General features: G+C 39.0%; 1 protein-coding gene across 2 annotated transcripts; it reads left to right on the forward strand.

Moving 5' to 3' along the window:
* The first annotated feature begins 1,464 nt into the window (after positions 1-1,464).
* On the forward strand, positions 1,465-18,206 carry LOC145985980 (uncharacterized). 2 transcript variants are annotated; one of them, XM_083120134.1, is made up of 6 exons: positions 1,465-1,591; positions 5,846-5,938; positions 7,101-7,293; positions 11,475-11,595; positions 12,893-13,156; positions 18,042-18,206. In XM_083120134.1, exons 2-6 carry the CDS (start codon positions 5,871-5,873, stop codon positions 18,185-18,187), a joined length of 792 nt encoding a protein of 263 aa, XP_082976260.1. In that variant the 5' UTR covers positions 1,465-1,591; positions 5,846-5,870; the 3' UTR covers positions 18,188-18,206. The 2 variants fall into 2 exon arrangements, with proteins under 2 accessions (XP_082976260.1, XP_082976261.1); XM_083120135.1 differs by having other exon boundaries at positions 1,492-1,591; positions 5,849-5,938.
* Positions 18,207-21,169: the final 2,963 nt, after the last annotated feature.

Genomic DNA, 21,169 nt, shown 5'->3' on the forward strand with positions numbered 1-21,169 from the left:
TTTGTATATATTTCGGTCTCAAAGCTAGAAAACAGCGGCGATGGGACTCGATGAACTTGGTAGGTTCCTGGCCCTTAGATAATAATAATATTCCAAATATTATTATTAATGGTTTAATAGTGTTTTAATTATTAATACTTGAGGAGACTCTTCTACTCTATCCTTAAGTTAGTAAATATACATCACAACAATTTTTAAATATATATTTTTAATATTTCGTACAGTTAGGGTATAGACATGCATTCTATTCTCTTATTAACTTTTACACACGTTGTTCAAGAAAAATAAAAGTCAGCGGAATGGGGGTTTATATGTTGTGACCTCCCCCATAAAAATATGATTTTGAGAGCTTGAAAACTGTGGAATCACTTATTCTATGTAAGAATATGAGAACGAAATCTGGTTCTTGCAATTTGCACTGTTTTTTTACTTCTAAGGCATTTCTTATTTCGAATAATAACTGAACTGTGCATACTGTTATTCCACTGGCCTCTCCACTGGTTACTATTATTAAATATAAAAATAACACCCGTGCAGAATCTAATAATGCATTTTAATGGTTCGGCCTTACTCGAGTTAGAGCCGGAATCGTGTAGTGGCAACCACCTGGAAAGATGGCCTTTCATTTGGGGTCCGGAATTTTTTTCTCGATTAGATTTGATTTTTGATTTTATTCCATTTATGCACAGTAAGGCCAATCTGGACTGGACTTACAGTTTAAAGTGGAATCCGAACAACTTGCGCCTCCACCGGGTATCGAACCCGGAACCTCTTGATTACAAGGCAACGACGCTACCACTGCGCCATCGGGAGGCCCTTTCTTTCCCGACAGTGCCCAGTTATATGTAGCGCAGTTGCAAGTAACATTTACTTTTTTGAGGAACTATAACTAGCCAACTTTTAAAAACAAGTAGCTGTAACTTTAACACAGTTACTTTTTTGGAGTAGAAGTAGTTATCAACAGTTACTTTGCGACACTTGAATATGTCCTCTCTGGATGCTAAGGTGAGAGGATTTTCGTGGAAACCCTTAAGGCAAGGCACCTAGGCTCTCTTGCACGCTAATTTAGAGAATCCACACTTTATTGCAATACGTTATTTGCGGCTTTAAGAATTTTGAGTTCTGGTTTTAAGTACACTTTATGCACAGGAAGGCCTAATCGAGACTGGACCTACAGTTTAAAGTGGAATCCGAACCACTTGTGTCTCTGCCGGGTATCGAACCCAGGACCCCTTGATTAAAAGGCGACGACGTTACCACTACGACATTGGTGAGTTCCTCGGCTTTAAATAAATTCTTTATCAAGTTCAATATTAACCCCGGTCTAATTTGTGGCATTTTTTTACGCTAGGTGTAGTGCAACCAAGGACGAAGTAAAATATTCAAAACCAATCAAAATCAATCAAGTGATAACAATGGTATAATAAAAGTCATATCGTTACTATAGCTTCATAACTAAACAATATTTAGTTCACTGATGCGCAAATTATAAATGAATTCTGCATAGAGGTGCACAACTTAGTGCATCGTCTTGATTTCGGCCGCAGTTCAAAATTTTAGTGTGAATTTATATCGTGGATGCGATATTAAGGTTTGTAATTTGTAAATTCATGTACACTATGCTTAACATTAACGAATTATCATCGATTTCTATTGTTTTTACTAGTTTGTAAAATATGACAAGAGATGGCGTAAATGGTAAAAGTTCAAGGAAGCTAAAACTCTTCTTGTTGTTTTCTCTGCAATAAATAACTGTCCATAATCTATTAAAGTTTATTGGTGTGTGTTTAAGTGATTGGATATATTAAATTTATAATCCAGTGCTCAATCAGTAAAGTATCGTACGTATTAGTTTTTACTTATAACATATATACATATAATGAGATAAGAATGGTGAAATAACCATTCAACGAATTTATATCATTTCTTGACATTGCCACGTCCTTGTAGCGTTGAGTCATGATCTTACCTCCAGATATTTATATGAGTCTGGTTCCCTTTTGGGGCATTCCTTATTATAGTTTCTTTGTTCAATGCCACCTAAACATCACTGTACCTTATTGTTCAATTCTAATCTAAAGGCGACATGGAAAAGTTAATTTAAAGAACTAAAATGCAAGTGTTATTCAAATAATAACAAGAATTTGTCTAGAACTTTGTCGTAACTTTACTTTTTGAACACCCCTCGCACATCAATTTAAAGTAATATCATCTCAAAACTTTAAATCGTTACGAATGAAACATGTTTTCAAATGTACATGAAGGTTATGTTATGTGTCTTCTTCGTTATATCTTGGTAAACTGAACTGGAGAGTCTGAAATGCCAAGTGTAAAATCTGGGTTTACAACGCCGACAAATATGTTTCGATTCATAACTTCGGAGTTAAGAAAGAAATTATCCTCAAACAACTTTCAAAATAATCATGAGAAACTGTACTTTACTTTTTATCATATCCACATTTTCGATTTGATTTATATTTACCATGTTATGAAACAGAATAAATTCGAGAGAGAGAAAACTATATATATATACTATATATGAAAGGTTTTGGTTTATAGTATATTCAAGGGATAACAAGAAAACTTAGCTTGATGGTAATTTTATACTTTGTTGGACCTTTCTCTTTCGATTGGCACCAGTTTTGCAAAGCTGTATAGGATCGTAATGTTTCTATCGTGAGAAACAGTAAGCTAAGTGTATTTGACTTGCAGCCATTTTGAATCCAATATGGCGGCCAACGTTCCTGGTTTCCGCTTGTGGCGATGATGTTCCCACGAGGTGACAAGTTTTGGCCAGTTTGACGCCATCCCGTAAATCGAATTCGGGACTCCCAGGTGGCAGTCAAATGTCACACCGACTTTTTTTAATTAAAGGAAAACTCCTAAACGGCAGTTTTCCCTGTAATTCTCTTTCTCTTCCTTTTCATATCCATTTGATTTCAGTATCTACCTTTTCATTAAGGACAGAAAAATACAAACATAATTCTTGCCAGTGGCCTTCAAAGAATATGTACAAGTATGAATGTGCAATTCCGAATTGAAAAATAAAAAGTATTCTGTTTTATGACTTCTAGAATATTAAAAAAATATTCTCATTATTTCAATATATTAGGTCAGTCAAAAAGTAAATGCAATCATTTTTTTAAAATTTTCACAGCAACAATAGAAAACTTACAATGATATCATTTTCCAACATAGTCCCCCTGCACTTCAATACACTTGGTCCAACGTTCCACAAGCTTTCCGATACCCTGAGAAAAAAAGGTTTTCGGTTGAGCAGCAAGCCACGTATGCACCGCTTCCTTCACCTGTTGATCTGTGTCGAATCGACGGCCTCTTAAAGCATCTTTAAGTGGACCGAACAGATGGTAATCCGACGGGGCGAGATCGGGACTGTATGCAGGATGCTCTAACACCTCGAAGCCCAGATTCTGAAGAGTTTGAGCGGTGATGACGGCGGTATAGGGTCGCACGTTGTCATGCAACAAAAGAATGCCTTCCGACAATCGACCTCGTCGTTTGCTTCGAATTGCAGGCTTCAACTTGTTCGAAAGCATATCACTGTATCGTTCACTGTTTATTGTTGTCCCCTTTTCCACATAATGTTCCATAATTACCTCTTCTGAGTCCCAAAAAAGTGTGAGCATCACTTTTCCTGCAGAGTGTTGACGCTTGACTTTCTTTTTCACTGGAGATTCAGGGTGTTTCCATTCCATGCTCTGGCGTTTGCTCTCAGGTTCGAAGTGATGGATTCGTGTTTCATCTCCAGTGATGATTAGTTTCAAAAAGGCTTCACCTTCGTTAGCATGTCTGTCCAATAATTGCTGACAGATTCTCACACGATTTCGCTTGTTCTCGTCAGTGAGTTCTTTAGGGACCCATCTCGCACAGACTTTATGAAAGTTGAGCCTGTTATGGATAATTTCATATGCAGAACCATGACTAAAGTGCATATGGTTTGCCATTTCATCAACAGTCACTCGTCGGTTATTCAGAACCAGCTCACGGACTTGCTCAATGTTGTCATCAGTAGTGGATGTGGCTGGACGACTTGCTCTTTCCTCGTTCTTCACATTTGGTTGACCGCTTTTTAACTTTCATCCACTGGTAAACACTTCGCAGCGGTAAAACATTATCACCGTGTTGTGCTGAAAGTCTTCTATGGATTTCAGCTCCTGGTACACCTTCAGAGCACAAAAAACGGATTACAGAACGCTGTTCTTCTGTGGTGCACACGAACAGTGGCGCAGCCATGTTTACTTGGCAACACTGCAGAGCGAACCGAAGTGATGACGCTGTAACCTGCCACAGGCGAAGACAACGATACTATCTATCGGCTTGCGAGCGCAGAAAGCTGTACAGCCAACATACGGAAGAAAATAAAAACATTGCATTTACTTTTTGACTAACCTAATATATGCTTGCATGCACGGCATTAAATTATTATTTTAGCCTAACCAAAGTTAACATGAAGCAGGGCCATTTCATTTCAAATCATGCAGGTAAGTAATTCGTTTTCCGTCGAATTGTTACAGTGTTACAAGCTCACACAGAAAGACACTATTTGGTTAAAAAAATTACAAAAGGAAAATAAAGAAATTTTCGAACCACTATAAATACAAAACAAAAAAATGGTAGAGACTTAATGTTTCCTTTATTTGAAAGCTTGTTCAAAGTACTTCCAAAACCTTATTAAGGAATATATTTATTTAACCCTCGTCAACTCTAAAATTACAAATCAAAATACAAACATTTGAAATATCTTTCAAAGTTCGATTTTTTTTGGAAAAGTGAAGAATCACAGGACATGAGTTTTGCTGTGATAATAGAGTATGGAAGCTGGACTAACTATTTACAATACTATTTCTGCACTAACTTCTAACATTATGTAGGAAATTCTTTGTAAAAAATGAAAAAATAAGATATTTTGACTTCTTTTCAGAAATAATTTTCTCAAAAACACCCATCTTAAAATTTCTGAAAATTGTACAATATAGTCTTTGGTTACTGTACTTGCAGGAGGTGCAATCAGGCTGGGCAATATTTTTATGTGTAACCGGGGAGAATATTAAAGAAAATGTCCTCCATGTTCCATATCTTTATAGGCTTCTACTGTAAAATATGTTTGGCAACACTGTTTCTGACAGCTGCTTATCAGAAGAACTGTAGAGCAGCAAATATACTATTGATACAATTTCGTGCGTGCAGGCACGGATCCTCGCGCGTACGCGTGTGTATAGTGGTGAACACTTAAAATAGGGCCATTCAATACAATTTAGAGTGAGATTATATCCGTAACAGCTCTGGCCGTTCTGCGCTTGCACCTTGGGAGCGAGTCATAACTCCCGACGTCTCCAATCAAGAAGTGAACCGCTGACGTCATCTCTACTCTGCGCCTATAGCTAACTCTAATGCTCACGCTGTACACTGCTCGTAGGCTCGCTGGCTAGACTCGCGCAGTCAGCTGGAGATGTTCCGAATGCACGTGGACTCTACCAAAATTCGTGATGGTGAGTGAACAGCATGATCTGAGATGAAATCACCCAGCATTACAGCCAAAAACCTCACCTGATATAACATAACATGAAATACAGACAACGCATTCACAAATATTACTCGTTTAAATATAGAATGCTTAGGTTTAGTTATTTAGCGTCGCCTTTCTGCCAATTTTAACTAATCGCAACGATGGAGATGGTATGATGACGAAGGGACACGCAAAGAATACCCATGCCCACGCGCTTAGCTAACCACTCTGCCACGGAGATTGGCAAATGCATAATAGTAATAATAGGGAACACTAATAGATCCAACCATTTTAAATGTATTTCCACTTTTGTTGCAGAAGGCATTTCGTCCAGACTGTCACAATGTCTAAATGGACTTCTGCATACAATGAAGATTTCAGCTGGCCCGAAAATAAATCACCCACGAGAATGTGAGTTGAGTACCAAAAAGTGCTATGTCAAAATACATTGAACGACAATTGACAGAACATGTTGTCAGGGGTGTAGTCGAGGGTATGCAGCGGTATACCCTCTGGTTAACCTTACTGATTTAGTTTCGTTTATATTCATTCATGTAATTTTGGCATTACTGCAATGAGCGTATTACTGTCAAATACTTCTTTTCTCACTTGACCAGGAACATATTGAGAAGGCACAGTAGTTGATTGGTTTAGCCTCAGAAATATGTCAAAATATATAGACGTGCAACAATTGACATATCTTAAATGTCTTAACAATACTGTAAATTCCTTCAACAATAAATATAAATAGATATATTAGATAGATAGACATTGAAAGAGGAACATACATTGAGAGTATTTGAAAATAAGATCCTTAAGAAAATATTTGAACCTAAAAAGGATGAGGAGACAGTTACGTGGAGAAGGTTACATAATTTACAATTACATAATTTGTATTCATGTCCAGATATTATTAGAATGAATAAATCAAGAAGACTTAGGTGGGCAGGCCATGTGGCACGAATGGGAGAGGAGAGAAGAGTTTACAGGATTCTTGTTGGGAAACCTGATGGTAAGAGACCAGTAACAAGGCCAAGACGAATATGGAAGGATAACGTTAAGATGGATCTAAAGGAAATTGGTATTGATGGAAAATAGTATATCGATCTTGCTCAGGATAGGGACAGATGGAAGGCCTGTGTTGGTGCAGCCGTGAACCTTCGGGTTTTAGAAGGCTAGAGAGTTAGTTAGTTATATTAGATAGATAGAGTTATATAGTATATTGAAAGACAGACAGACGGATAAACAGACAGAGAGAGAGAGAGAGAGTTATTTGGTTGGGGCAGGGCGCCTCCCCGATAACGTAGTGGTAATGTCGTCGCTTTTTAATCAAAGGGTTCCGGGTTCGATACGCGGTGGAGGCACATAGTGGTTCGGATCCTACTTTAAACTGTAGGTCCAGCCCCGATTAGCCTAGTTGTGCATAAAGTCGACTTAAAACATCTCAATTTTGTTTAGGTAGAACAATGTTACTGTTGACCAGAGTAATAATACTTAATAACTTGCCCCCAATTGTTGATATCCTGATGTAAAAATCGGTCGATTCTCTATGCATGAGCTCTTTGATTGACAGGGATCCTCCACGCACGTCAACCATGTGGAAGGATACCTTCCCTTCCGCCCTCACCACCGAGCAGAAAGAGCGATTCGTCTCACCCTGCGATCCTCCCTTCAGCGAAATTGGGAGGACCGTCAAGGAAGCAGAAAAACTCGACCCCTGTCAGCACGACTGCAAGTATCAGGCCATCGCCAGGCTGGATCCCCAAGTAAGTTTTTAGTGTCAACAGGTGTAGGCCTATAAGATCGGCGGAATTGTTATGTCAGGATAAGATTTAGCAATAAGACTTACATTAATTTTGCTCAGAGTTTGGGTAAGTTATTCAGGAGGAAGAACGTGTTACCACAGGCCCGTAGCCAGAATTTTATTTCGGGAGGGGCCATTTAAAGGCGAAATAATTTGGGGCAGAAGCCTTGAAGATGAATTTCTCAGTATATTACAACTTATTATACAGCGTGTAACAAAAGTCCGGGAACACCTTAAAAAAAATATTGTAGCCAAACGAGTAGCATTACAAAGTGACAAAGTACATCATTTCAAAGTAAAGTTGTAAGTTTTTTTCTCATTGCAGGTGTTACGTGTAGTTCCATATATCGTCGCTAGGTGGTGTCATAAATAAGATGGCGCTTTCTGGAACTGAGAAGGCTTTCTGCGTGCTAGAATTTGACAACACAAAGAGCGCAACGGATGATTTTTTTTCTATAAGGTTACGTAAAGGACCATGTATATGTCCCTCCTCTTCCACGTGATGTTGTGGAACTCAAAATTAGAATTTAACAAGTAACAGCCACAGACTCGGAAGACATGTTGGGCCGTGTGTGGGAAGAGTTTGATTATCGCGTCGACATTTGTCGGGTCACACATGGTTCCCACATAGAGTGTTTGTAAAGTGAGTGTTGTTGAAGAAAACTTACAACTTTACTCTTTGAAATGATGTACTTTGTTAGTTTGTAATGCTACTCGTTAGGCTACAATAATTTCTTTTAAAGTGTTCCCGGACTTTTGTTACACGCTGTATTATAAGATGTTTAATTCTGCTAAGGTAGTAAGATTAACTACTTCCATACACTATTTACATTATAAAATTGTAGGATTTCGGGTTGGGGGGGGGGGGGGTTCAGCCCCAGAAGCCTTCTTATGGGCTACCTCCCTATGTTACCGTTACAATCACTTTGCTCCCAAAAGTAACAACGTGTTGCCTTACTTTTTCATAAAGTAAGAACGTTTAACTGTTGAAACAAATACTGCAGTGTACACAATGCATGGAAGCATGTGTATATTTGCGTGCGCGCGAGTGTTTGTTTGTGTGTGTGTGTGTGAAGTGTAGTGAACAGAAATAAAAAAGTAGGACACAGAGTGAGGAGGAAGAGGCTATTGAACTGCAGGAAGTGTGTGTGTATGTGTGTGTGAGAGAGAGAGAGAGTGAGAGAGAAAGTAAGACAGAGAGAAGAACAGAGATAGGGAAAGTAAGACAGAAAAAGAGATAGAGGAAGTTAGTCAGAGAGAGGAGGAGAGATAGAGGGAGAGAATGAGTGAAAAGAGAAAGAGAGAGTGATAGAAAAAGAAGATACAAAGAATGAGATCCGAAGAGAGTAAGAAAATCTTTGTATGCGCGTGTGTGTGTATGTATGAAGAGAGACGGAAATTTTTTCCAAAATCCACCCCTAAAACTACAATGCAAATCCAGAAATATGCCGCTCTAAATATGCTTGGGCAGGACATGAACAAATACTACAATAAAGTACGTGTGTATTTGTACAGAAATATTTAAAGTGAGCATCGTTGTTTTCTGTAACAGTATTAGTATTTTTCAAAAACATCCTTATGTTTATTACTAACAAACTAACTCTCTAGCCTTCTTAAACCCGAAGACTGCAGCAACACAAGCCTTTCATCTGTCCCCATCTTGGACAAGATCAATCCTTTCCATCCTTACCGATTTCCTTTAGGTCAATCTCAACGTTATCCCTCCACCTTCTCCTTGACCTTCCTACGGGTCTCTTACCATCAGGTTTCCCAGCAAGAATCTCGTAGACTCTTCTTTCCTCTCCCATTCGTGCCACATAGCCTGCCCATCTAAATCTTCTTGATTTAATTATTCTAATAATATCGGGACATTATCCTGTTAATCACTGTAAAACATTTTAACGGGCATGCTGTGAAACTTAAAATGCATTCCCCACTTTCCACTTCTATCTTCTTTACTATTCATCAAATACAATCGGTGACGTCAACATATTTCAAGGGTAATTAGATACATTGAACAGAATCCAGATGGAAAATATGTTTTACCAGTTGTTACATGTGCGATATAGAATCGGATAACAACAATCGTTGTATTGTTGAAAATTACATTACCATTGTTACCATTCAGCACAAATATGTAGAGCGACTTAGCTATGAACGGTAATAGAATGTTGTTGGCTTTCCAGACAATGTGTGTTTCGGTTTCAACTTTCAACGCATAAATTACAATTTCAAAATTTACAAAGTACATATTCTTGAGTTTCAAATATTCCGATTCTTGGTAGATACAGGTTTGTTTGTCAAAATTTATGATAAGTGCACACCAGTCATAACATATGAATATGCAGTGGCGTGCCCAGGTCTTTAACAATGGGATTTGCCGTATTTTTTAAAAGAAGTTAGTTCTATATTTTGTAATTCTTTCCTGCATTTGGAGTTTTTGAAAAGATAATCTGGCGTAATTAAGGGGGTTATGACTCTACCAATCGCTTACCCGGAACACACCGAATAAATTAATAGGCTACAATGTTGTCAATTTTACATTGAATCTGCAATTTAGAGAAACAGTTAATTGTTTGGTCCCATGGAATATATAAAGGATTGCTTTATGGGAAGTGAATAACAGTTGCACTTATCATTTAATACGAAATTCATTTAACTGCTACTTTTTACACATGAAAGGTACGTGATATCCTGTTTCTCGTTATCCTTCGCATACTAATGTAAGAAAAATACATTGTATAATTATTTACATTCAAAATGGAAAAATGAGATTTCTTCTTGCAGAAGAAGGTAAAAATTAGTCGCGACTTTTAAGTAAAACACTGGCGACATCTAGTTTTATTTTAGTTAGTTAAGATGAAACTATTCAAATTTATCTACATATTATGAAAACATTGAAAGGATTGGACAGTTGGGAGCTAGATATACATTTAAGAGGCACAATCCAGTGACGTCATCAGACAATTTCGTTAATGGGCTCAGGGTGGAAGGTAATATTTTCAGGTGGGATATGCTTCGATTGGCATGCTGCCGATATTCTCTTTTCCTTTAACCTCTCTATATTTCTGTTTCATTTCATTCATTCTCTCTTCTTTCTATATTTCTGTTTCTCTCTTTTTCTTTTATTATCACTTCTTTGTTTGTTTCTTTCTTCTTGTTCATTCTCCTCGTTCTTTCTTTTTCTATATTTCTGTTTCTCTCTACTTCGTTTATTATATCTTCTTTCTCTATTTCTGTTTCTTTATTCTTGTTCATTCTCTTCGTTCTTTCTCTTTCTATATTTCTGTTTCTGTCTACTTCGTTTAGTATCTCTTCTTTCTCTATTTCTGTTTCTTTCTTCATGTTCATTCTCTTCGTTCTTTCTCTTTCTATTTTTCTGTTTCTCTCTACTTCGTTTATTATATCATCTTTCTCTATTTCTGTTTCTTTATTCTTGTTCATTCTCTTCGTTCTTTCTCTTTCTATATTTCTGTTTCTCTCCACTTCGTTTATTATATCTTCTTTCTCTATTTCTGTTTCTTTCTTCATGTTCATTCTCTTTCTCTCTTTTAATTTTGTCCTCTTCTTTCCGATTCTTTCTTAATATATTTTGATTCTCTAATTTCCATTCATTCTACCTTCCTCTCGATCCTTTCTTTATATATTTCTGATTCTTTTCCGTTCATCTTTCTTTCACTTCCATTCTCTGCTTCTCCATCTCTTTCTTTCTATCGCCCTCTTTCTCTATCTTCGTCCAGTTTTCTATCTTTGTCCATTCTACCATCTCCTTCTTTCACTGCCACCTGTTGTTTGTCTCTATTTCCTTCTACCTCTTTTCATAGTTGAGTTAATTAGGTAGGCTGCATGGTGAGCTAAGATTCTTTATTGGTAGATTTGTGCCCGCCCTCCTCCAATCAGTGACCACGCCTTTGTTATAATCTATGGTGAACTTTAGAAAACGCATACCTGTGTAGTGCTAATTCATTCAACACAGGCGTATATATTGATATTTATTTATTATTTGAGTTAATTTCTTGAAGAAAATACCCACGTACATATAATATATAAATATGGATTACACAAGAGTTTCACAACTGGAGAAATAAGATGGAAAATCATTCTGCACAAATAAAACAATTTTTTAAATTTATTTTTTTCTAGGTCAAGTTTAAATGCAATTACCTTATTAAGTCCTCAGGCGTTCCTCCTAAGCAAGAGGACATTGACAGTGTTTACAAGGACAGGATGAGGACAACATACCAGGAGCAATTCTGCAAAATACGTAAGTCGCCTCTGAATTTTAAAATTTAAATGTTCACGAAGTTATGGAAGCCATGTTAGTTTACATTATAACGTAATATAACAGCCGAGAGACTGCAAATCCTACTTAAAATTATATTTAAAATTCATACCTCAAAATGTAATTTCCAAACAGAATGTATCAGAAGCATAGAACGCACTATTAGATGTAAAACTGTATGTACTTTTTCACTTTCTTGAAATAATCGAGACGATGACAATGAATGGAAAAGCCTCTTGGATGGTACAGTGGTAACTTCGTCGCCTTGTTATCAAGGAGTCCCTGGTTCAATTACCCGGGCAAGGCACATTGCGCAGTGGCTCGGATCCCACTTTAAACTGAAGGTCCAGTCCCCATTAGCCTATCTGTGCACAAACAGTGAATGGCGGGTTATTGAAATTAGTGGCGGGGAAAAAACATGGAAGTCCTACCCAGAATTTGAACCTGGGATGTCTGGATTCGCATTGCATTGCTCTAACCACTCCGCCAGGGATGCTGGAATTTCTATACCTGTCCCTTTTTCTTTATTTCTGTCCTTCACTCCCTCTCTCTTTTTCTTTCTTTATTTCTCTTTCTTCCTCTGTTGCTCTATCTCTTCCTTTCTCTGTTCTCACTCCGCTTTATTTCCTCATCTCTTCCTGCTTCTCCATTTATTTATCTCTTTTTCTTCTGTGTCTTTTCTTCTTCCTCTGTCTGCCTCACTTCTTTCCTTTCCTCCTCTCTCTTTCTGCATTTATTTATCTTTATGCATCTTTCTCTTTTCCTTTCTTATCTACTTTTCAATTTCCTGCCTTCCCTGTTTACCTTTATTATTTGTCTTCCTTTAATTATTTCTTTCTGTTTCTCTCACTCCTCTTCCTTTCTATATTTGTTTGTTGCTCCATTATCTTATCTGTTACTTCTCTTTCCTTCTTCCCCATTTACTTATCTCTTTCTATCTTACTCTTTTCCTTTCACTTTATCTCTTCCAATCATTTTCTCTTCTTTATTTCAGTCCCTCTGTTTTTATCCCCCCTCCGCCTTGATTTTTACCCTTCCATAAAATATTCTGAATTTTATTGTGAAGGCTATTTCACCTACCCTGGGATCGAACTAGGAATCTGAACGGTACTCGAACCTACAGAGTTGGTATTAATGGTAACCGAACCACTGCAATGTACCAGAAACCCCTTAATTACTAGGCAACAATATTAGCCACTGCTATATCGGGGAGGTAAATTATCAGTGATAGATGCAATTTTCGGACGATTGAAAATGTCACCTTCATTGCATTTTACAGCTCCGTCTTCAAAAAAACACATGGTCACTGTAAAAGGTGAGCCACTCAATATCCAGTTGAAGACTACCCCAAGCTGCAGTCCGCAACTGACTTCCGGTCAGCTTCCAGGCACTGGACAGATTCCTGGATCGAAGCATTACTCCAGCAGTCAGCGGTTTCCTGATTCCACGTATGGACTTAGCTACAGCAACGCCGCTGATCCTCTAGTGGCGGAGATCAACACTAGAGTTAGGGGGCAACCAAAAATCAACACGTTTGAAAGAAGTAAGCAGTAGTACCTACACATTAATATAAACAACACCAATGATGGGAATTGATATGATCTTGTTCTAGTTGTTAGAAAAATGACCGCCACACAGTGGACTCAGCTTTAACTCCCGTAGAGGCTAATTTCAAATGAAAAACTTCCCGTTAATGACCCTATACAAGTTGTTCTGGGGTGAACTCAGCCTCTCAACAATGGATATCTAAGACCAATCATCAATTGGAAGAGGGTAAGAGCCTGGTCTAGATCGAGAATGAGTGGATCCCCTACCTCCACATCACTCATGTGTCATCATGGCACGGTTCAATGACAGAAATGTATTAACAGACAGACCGCACATCTATATACAAATTCATATTCTTATTGAATACATCCATTAATCCTTTAAAATATAAGCAAAATCCATAGACCTTAATAAACATATTTTATTTTAAAGTAAAAGAGCATATTTTAAAGACTTTTATCTTTGTTATTACTTTTTGATATGTCAGACTATGAAAAAAATCCTCAATAGACGTGTCCATGTAACAGTTATCTTCCATATAATGAAAAGAAAACGTTCCTTTCTTTATTTTATTTAATGAAACATTTAATGTTCTCCTTCAAAATAGAAGAGTATATTTTATACTTTTAGTTAAATAAAGAGAGACCTCGATAATGACGTTTATGAAAATATTTAATTCCTTGAAATGTTGAAACATGTAGCGTGATTTATCCACGAGAAAGTACTCAAATTAACATCATTTATAACAATGAAAGCCTTCTCCCTCTCATGTTCGTTTCTTAAAACTGAAATTTTGCTTTAAACGGTGAGTCTATTTTTCTATTATTATTTTAAACTTTGAGTATCATATTTTGCCATCCAATAATTCAGAACCATAAGGCATGATTCACATCTACGCTCAAGCAACACTCGGGTCACTTTCCCCTAACGCTCCGCTCACGGTCAGAGTCTGGTGTTGGTTTCCTCACACAGTACACCGATTTTTCTGTATAAAAAGCCTGCCGATTGTGCTAACTACAATGTTTAAGAGATTTTCAACGACGGACTTGGCTGTGGCAGCACTGGCGTTAATTACAAGAAAATGACAAAGAAGAAAAAGAATTGCGAAAGCGGGGATTTATTGATTGGTTGATTTACGTCGCTTTTATGATAGTTTGACTAATCGCGAGGATGAGAGTGAGTGGTAATATGATTAAATTGATGATGGAACATAACAATGAACATCCATGCCAAGGCCGGGATTCGAACCAGGTGCAGCACGCTGTGCTTACCACTCGGACAGAAGGTCGGCTATTATAAATATAATGTTGTTTATATATGTTATACTTTTGGTTTGAAAGCGGCAAACGTTTATTTCCAACTACAATGTGCAAAACTGTAAATGTCAACAATGGTAACACTTCTTTGTCGGTCTAAGTTTGGCTCATTGTTTCATATTAACATTGTTGACCATTTCTTTTATTAGAAAGTTTCCGATACAACACGTCACAAACATACATCAGGCTGTAAGCCTAGTTTCAAGGAACCGATTGTTACGCACATCGTGTGAAACGTGGCCTCCCTCGACTTTAAAAAAATAAAAAATAGGGAGTAATTTTGTATCGTTTTCCGTAAACGAAGAACAAGGCTCTTTTCAGTTCTTACGTCGTGCGCTCTAGAAGCTGGCAGGCGAAGTGGGGAGCGGGGAACATGCCGCTGACCAACCAGAGAACAGACCACCTAGCGGTGGAGCCGAGAGTTACGCAGTTGCGGGAGGAAGCTGCAGCGCTAACTTCGTTCTGCACGTTGCTGTGTTGCCAATTCACCGCGTTGATGATGGTCTTTTGCCCCTGTGTTGATTCCTGTTTGTTATGAGCGGAATGTAGGAATAACATATGTGGGAGTAATTGTTGTCGCGTCGTGTATTGCCTAACTGCATTGTTTCTTCGATAAACGTGTATGTGGCATGTGATGTGACGTTTATTTGTACTCTCGCTGTTCCATTGTGACGCGAACTGTGCAGCATATTGTTAGGGAAGGCAAAGACAGTCTTGAGGCGTCGGGTTCCACGTCATTTGAATCACCGCGCAAACGAATCAAAAGGAACAGTATCAGAAAGGCAATCGACGGTTGCGATAAAGATATAATAAGAAGAATCATTCTCGGGTATTATGTAAAGGGTGAATATCCAACACTGAACAAGTTTTCGTTGATTTGCATACACAAATAAGCTTTCAGTGGAGAGTTTCGTCGTAGTGAAGGATACTGAAGCCTATGGGGTTCAAGTACAAAAAGAGCAATGACGGTAGACGATTTCTGATGGAGAGAGCCGATATAGTTACAGCCAGAGTAACGTTTTTGCGAAAAATGCATCTTCTAAAAAATAAGGAACCTTTGTCCTATATAGGTATTTTATTTAGATGAAACGTACATACATCAGAATTACGGCCCAACGAAAATGTGGCAAAATAAAGAGGGTACACGGTGTTTAAAAGTGCCCGTGGGTAAAGGTGGGCGCATTATTGTTTGTCACGTAGGTTCCAGTTACACTGGTTTTCTACAGGAATGTAAATTAGTTTTCAGTGGTTTTTGCGGTTTTTAGATACGCTTGACGAAAGGAACATCAAAGACGCAGTGATTGTAATGGACAAGGCTAGCTACCATTCGGTACAGTTGGAAAGAATTCCTACAACGTATACACTTGATATCATACACTTATCGGTATTCTACTGACCGTAAGATGGGGATAATACGCATTCTCAGGCCATACGCGAACAATGGGACGTCTGTATTTCATGGTTCTTTCGATTTCAACTCCTCTTTCCCGCTACTCTGGCAACGCTGCAGTCTCTCTCTCTAACGGGGCTGTCTCGTTGCGCTGGATAGGTCGTTTCCCCGCTCTCCACTTCCCCTGCCAGCTTTTAGAGCGCACGCCGTAACAACTGAAAAGAGCTATAATCTTGATTCACACAAAAATGACAATTTGGTTGTCCGGGAAAATATGACCGTCAATAGGTTTCCTTTGATTTAAGGATTTTATTTGATGTAACGGGTTGGGAAAAGGTGGTTACAACTAGTGTTTTTGGATCATATTTGTGGTTAATCCCCTATTTATTTTTTTCCATTGGCTATAATTTTAATTTGGTTTTTTCGGCCAGTTTGTTTTTTCTTAAATTTCTTTCACTCGGGTTCATGAAATCGCATATTTTGAACGATGTTTTACGAACAGAATTGAGGAAAATATTGTGGGATTTTTTTTTGCTCAATTGCCCCGTCAATCAATTGTATCATTACTCGCTTTTTTCTGCGTTTCAATAGGTCTTTGACTTCTGACGGCTCATCTTCAATGCACAAAACTGGGTTACGTATCCTCTGCAACGGGGCTGAAGACTGCTATTGAACCTTATCAGACGTTAACATCAATGATTGAGCTTCGCAAAGTTAAGCTCCGCCCCCTCACGCTCCGATCGTAACCGGACCCCGAGCTGAGCGCGATCGAACGAACCTTGACCGGAGCGCCAGGTGTGAATGATTCTCTTTGAAAATCATTCAACGATATTTGACCGGACCATAGGCGGAGGGTGATCTGAGCGTTACTGGAGCGTACAGGCCATTCGGTTTAGCTTGAGCTCTGACCTTCAGCTGCGCAGAAGCCCGCCGTCACCGCGAGGATGCGAGAGTTCCACTGAGAGCAGAGTTGCTAACCACGTTAACAACTACCTACATCAATAATCTGACTTCAGAGCTTATTGCTAGGGGTGTTCGGTACTTGCATTTAGTTTCTTTTTTGAAGTGACAGTTTGAGAAGGTGATTCAAGGAAAAGAATGACAGAGGATTCTTTTTGATAGTGAAACCCCCATTGATTGAGCCCCCTCGGCGAAAGAGGCATCTTCCTCCCCTCTTCCTCTCCGGGGAGGGGCAGATCCCGTTATCACTAGTAAGGTGATTGTTGACCTGTGTTGCAGGGTGTTTTTATTCAACGTTAGCTGGGGTGAAAACGAAAAAAATATTGGAGAATGCAAGGTGATTCACAGTCAAAGTAGAGAAATTATCACAACGTGCATAAGTTTATGACAGAGTGCTCTTGCATTGAATGTTAAACAAATGCAAAAGCAGGTTTCCGCTGCTACTGACGTGTCATTAAGTACTTCGAAATGCATCTAAAAAGAAAATGATCCCAACAAAGTAACTGGAAAGAAATTAGTAACGCCTAGCAAGCCACGCAGAAGGAAGGAATTTAAAGTGATGTGAACGAATTTGACAAGTGTGTTATTCGTAGAACAATTGACGAATTTCGTGATTATGAAGGACAGAGTCCTACTTTAGATTCGTATTTTTTTTTCTAATGAGACAACAGCATGTAGGCTTTGCAGTTTCATGTCTAGTAGAAGTGTAACTTCCGCGAATTGCAACACTGCTCCTATGAGTCACGTGACGTCCTCTGCAGAGGGCGCTTTGCGCATGCCAGAGCTCAGGCTAAACCGAATGCGCTGTAGATGTGAATCAAGCTTAAGTGTATGTAGCTAGTACACTTACTTGAACAGCCATGTCTAGTCTATTACTGAGTGAAAGGGGAACAGAGGAAGGGGGAGAAATAAGGACAGGCAGAGAGAAGGAATGGGGAGATAAAGAGAAAGATAAGAGGGAATTAGATTAAAAAGATAGACGAAAGGAGAGAAAGAATTTGATAAAGACATAGTGTGGGCGAGACAAAAGAGAAACAGAAGAGAAGACAGTAAAAAGATAAAATGCAAGAAAGAAATACAGAATTACAGAAATAACCAACGAGAGAAGAAATGACAGACAGATAGATGAAATACATGAGAAAGATAGAAACAGAGAGAAAGAGAGAAAGGATTTCAACTATTAATAACCTCAATAATCGACATTCCTCTTTCAGTGGGCATCATACGCGTGCTGGAACCAACACTAGGGGTCTCCGAGTACAAGACATCTTTTGGAGAAGACGTCCTGAAGCCCCTTCGAAGGACGAAGATGAAAAATCCAAAGACTCCGGTGCGATGCAAGTGTCTGCCAACTAACTAAGGAAACGGGAATGATAAAGCGTTTCACCCAAACAATTCTCTTTATGAATAAAAATAAATAACTTTTAAAATCTAGTTTGAATTTTCTTTAGGCAGTGTCTCACAAAAAAAGCATATGTAAGTAATACACATTACATAAGCATTAAGCCGAAACAAAGAGCAAACAAAGAACGCTGAGAGAGAGAGAGAGAGAGAGAGAGAGAGAGAGAGAGAGAGAGAGAGAAAGAGAGATAAAGGATGTAGAGAGAGGGAAAATAAAATATAATAAGCAAGATCAATGTGAAAAATATACAAAGAAAGACAAAAGAAGAGGAAGGAAATATAAATACATATAGTTAGAATTAGGTAAAGAAATAGTGAGGACGAGAAGAGGAGGCGGAGAGGAGAGAGAGGAGGGGGGAAGGACACCAAAAAGGGATATAGATAATACAGAGAAAGGATTGATCAAATAGGAAGTAAACACATATAAAAGATACTAACACGATTTTTTCTGTTTGATTTGACTTTTCTTATTTGGTGCCACTTTCCGCCACTTTTGTCTAATCGCGACGATGAGGATGAGTGATGATATGATGAAACCGATGAAGAGACACTTAGAAAGAAACCCCATGCCCAGGCTAGGATTCGAAACCGCGACCCCTGTTATCTTAGCTGGCTGTGTTAACCACTCCGTCACTAAGAAAAGATCGAGAGCTAGAAAGAATATACCGGCACAAGAGAAGAAAGAGCTACATGCAAAAGGGCAAGAAAAACAACAAATAACCACTCCGTAGCCCTCTTAAACAAGAAGGTTTATGGCTGCTGCAACACAAACCTTCCATCTGTCCCTATGCTGGGCAAAATCAACCCAACATTTTCCATCCTTACTTATTTCCTTTAGGTCCATCCCAACGTTATCCCTGTATCTTCGTTTTGGCATTCCTACAGATCTCTTACCATCAGGTTTCCCAACAAGAATCCCGTAAACTCTTCTTTCCTCTCCCATTTGTGCCACATGCTCTGCCCACCTAAGTCTTCTCGATTTGAATACTCTAATAATATCTGGACAAATTTCAATTTTTCAATATTCCAGAGTGTGTCAGGTGACTCCTTTGACACCCTCTGCATGCGGCCATGCATATAGATTAAAGTAACCTTACCGGAGATCGAATTGAGAACACTTTTGGTTACAAGGCGATGGCGTAGCCATTACAGTGTCCAAGAACTGGGAAGGAGCTGCAATTCTTAAGATTGGCAATGAGGAGTTTTCTACCCTTGAATTCGACATTCATATATACAACTAGATTCGTAATGTAGTTATTTTTGGGATGCTCTTCACTAAGAGAAACTTTTTAAGAGGAACTTTTTCTCCAAGTGGTAAGAAAGCGGCGTGACTCAGCGCTATGAGGCATCCAGACAAACCCAATGGAATGGGCCTATGACGCATGCGACCCAATCCTCTGTCTCCATCCTGCCTGGAATAAAGGCTTGAGTCAGTCAGGTAGAAGTAGCACTTTAAGTCATCCCGTCATCGGTGGCCGAGTGCGTTGAGAGGTCGACTCACGGTTTGGCTACAGATAGTTCTAGGGTCGAGTCCTGGTTTGGGTGGGCATAACCGTTTCTTCGTGAATGTTCCACTTAGATTTCCTGTAATCATTTTCATAGCTGCGATTTGCCGAAAGTAGTAGAAGAGAAGCGGTATAGAAATGGGGGACTGCAGGGGTACAGTCATGGAAAAAAGTTCTTCCCCATAAGGCTTTAATAGGAGCAAGTAATGCAGGAGGGTAGGCAACACATATTGCACCCTTTGATGATCGGGTGATTTTGCCTGTCTTAACACCGAGAAATGTGTTCCACGCGAAGGTCAACATGACAGGAAAGCAAAGAGGGTCACGTGACTATTGGTTACGTGGAGTGTTGTGCTTCTCCACGTCCCCAGTTCTTGATCCACATTGCAGAAAAAGTAGAGCTGCATGCAATATATGAAAATAGGTTGTTTTCAACTACACGCTTAACTATGATTTTCCCAATTGTAAATCTATCAGACGTATCTCCCGATTTAGTCGGGACAGTCTTTTACTTTGAATTCCTGTTTTTTCATAGGCGTAACTTGACGGGAGCAGAAAGGGCATTTGTAAACCCCCCACAAAAAAATCAGGTTTCTTAAAGCTGCTAAAACAGGAATTAAATACTATGATTTGACGCGTCCAAAAAAAGTATTATATTGAAAGATTGTTCCCAAATACGTAGATAGCAATTTAATACTTTGAAAGTGTCTCAGATTTGTTTATTATGTCACATCTTAGTGTGGCACAGGTCTACTACAAAAGTGGAATTTCGTAACAGAAATATGAACCCACTCCTTTTATTTCGTAGCCGATTTCATCTTGAAACTGAAATTAAGAATATTAGTTAACAAGGTAAAAAGGTAAAGTGTTCCCCTGTGCATAGCACCACGCCATGAAGGCGTATAGGGGGTGTGGGGGTAACGCCCCACACTTTCTTGATCCGGTCGTGAGTGGGGGTGATGTGATCAGCATCACGCCCCTGACCGCCTTTACCCCCCAGGGTTTCCCCCAGGTACCCATGTTATTCGACGCTGGGTAGACGCCGGGACCGCTTCCACCGTTAACAAGGTCATTGGTAAACAATAAAAAAATGTGTTAGACCCAATTCTTTAATACCTTATCATAATCTTTATCGCAATTTTAAATTTTGTTGTAAGTCCACTTTATGCAAAAAAAAAGGTAAAGTTCTCACCTGTGCTTAGCGCTACGCCATGAAGGCGTATAGGGGGTGTGGGGGTAACGCCCCACACTTTCTTGATTCGTTCGTGAGTGGGGGTGATGTGATCAGCATCACGCCGCCCCATACTTTCTTGATTCGTTCGTGAGTGGGGGGTGATGTGATCAGCATCACGCCCCTGACCGCCTTTACCCCCAGGGTTTCCCCCAGGTATCCATGTCATTCGACGCTGGGTGGGCGCCGGGGCCGCTTCCAACGT

Source organism: Lepisma saccharinum, chromosome 3, assembly GCF_977018435.1.
Source record: "Lepisma saccharinum chromosome 3, izLepSacc3.1, whole genome shotgun sequence".
Lineage (NCBI taxonomy): Eukaryota > Metazoa > Arthropoda > Insecta > Zygentoma > Lepismatidae > Lepisma > Lepisma saccharinum.

Bases quoted from the DNA above. Each gene is read 5' to 3' on its own strand.
- LOC145985980 (XM_083120134.1), top strand. From the start codon at position 5,871: ATGTCTAAATGGACTTCTGCATACAATGAAGATTTCAGCTGGCCCGAA. The intron at 7,294-11,474 runs GTAAGTTTTTAG...ATTTTTTTCTAG, and splicing joins TCGCCAGGCTGGATCCCCAA to GTCAAGTTTAAATGCAATTA. The intron at 13,157-18,041 runs GTAAGCAGTAGT...TTCCTCTTTCAG, and splicing joins AATCAACACGTTTGAAAGAA to TGGGCATCATACGCGTGCTG.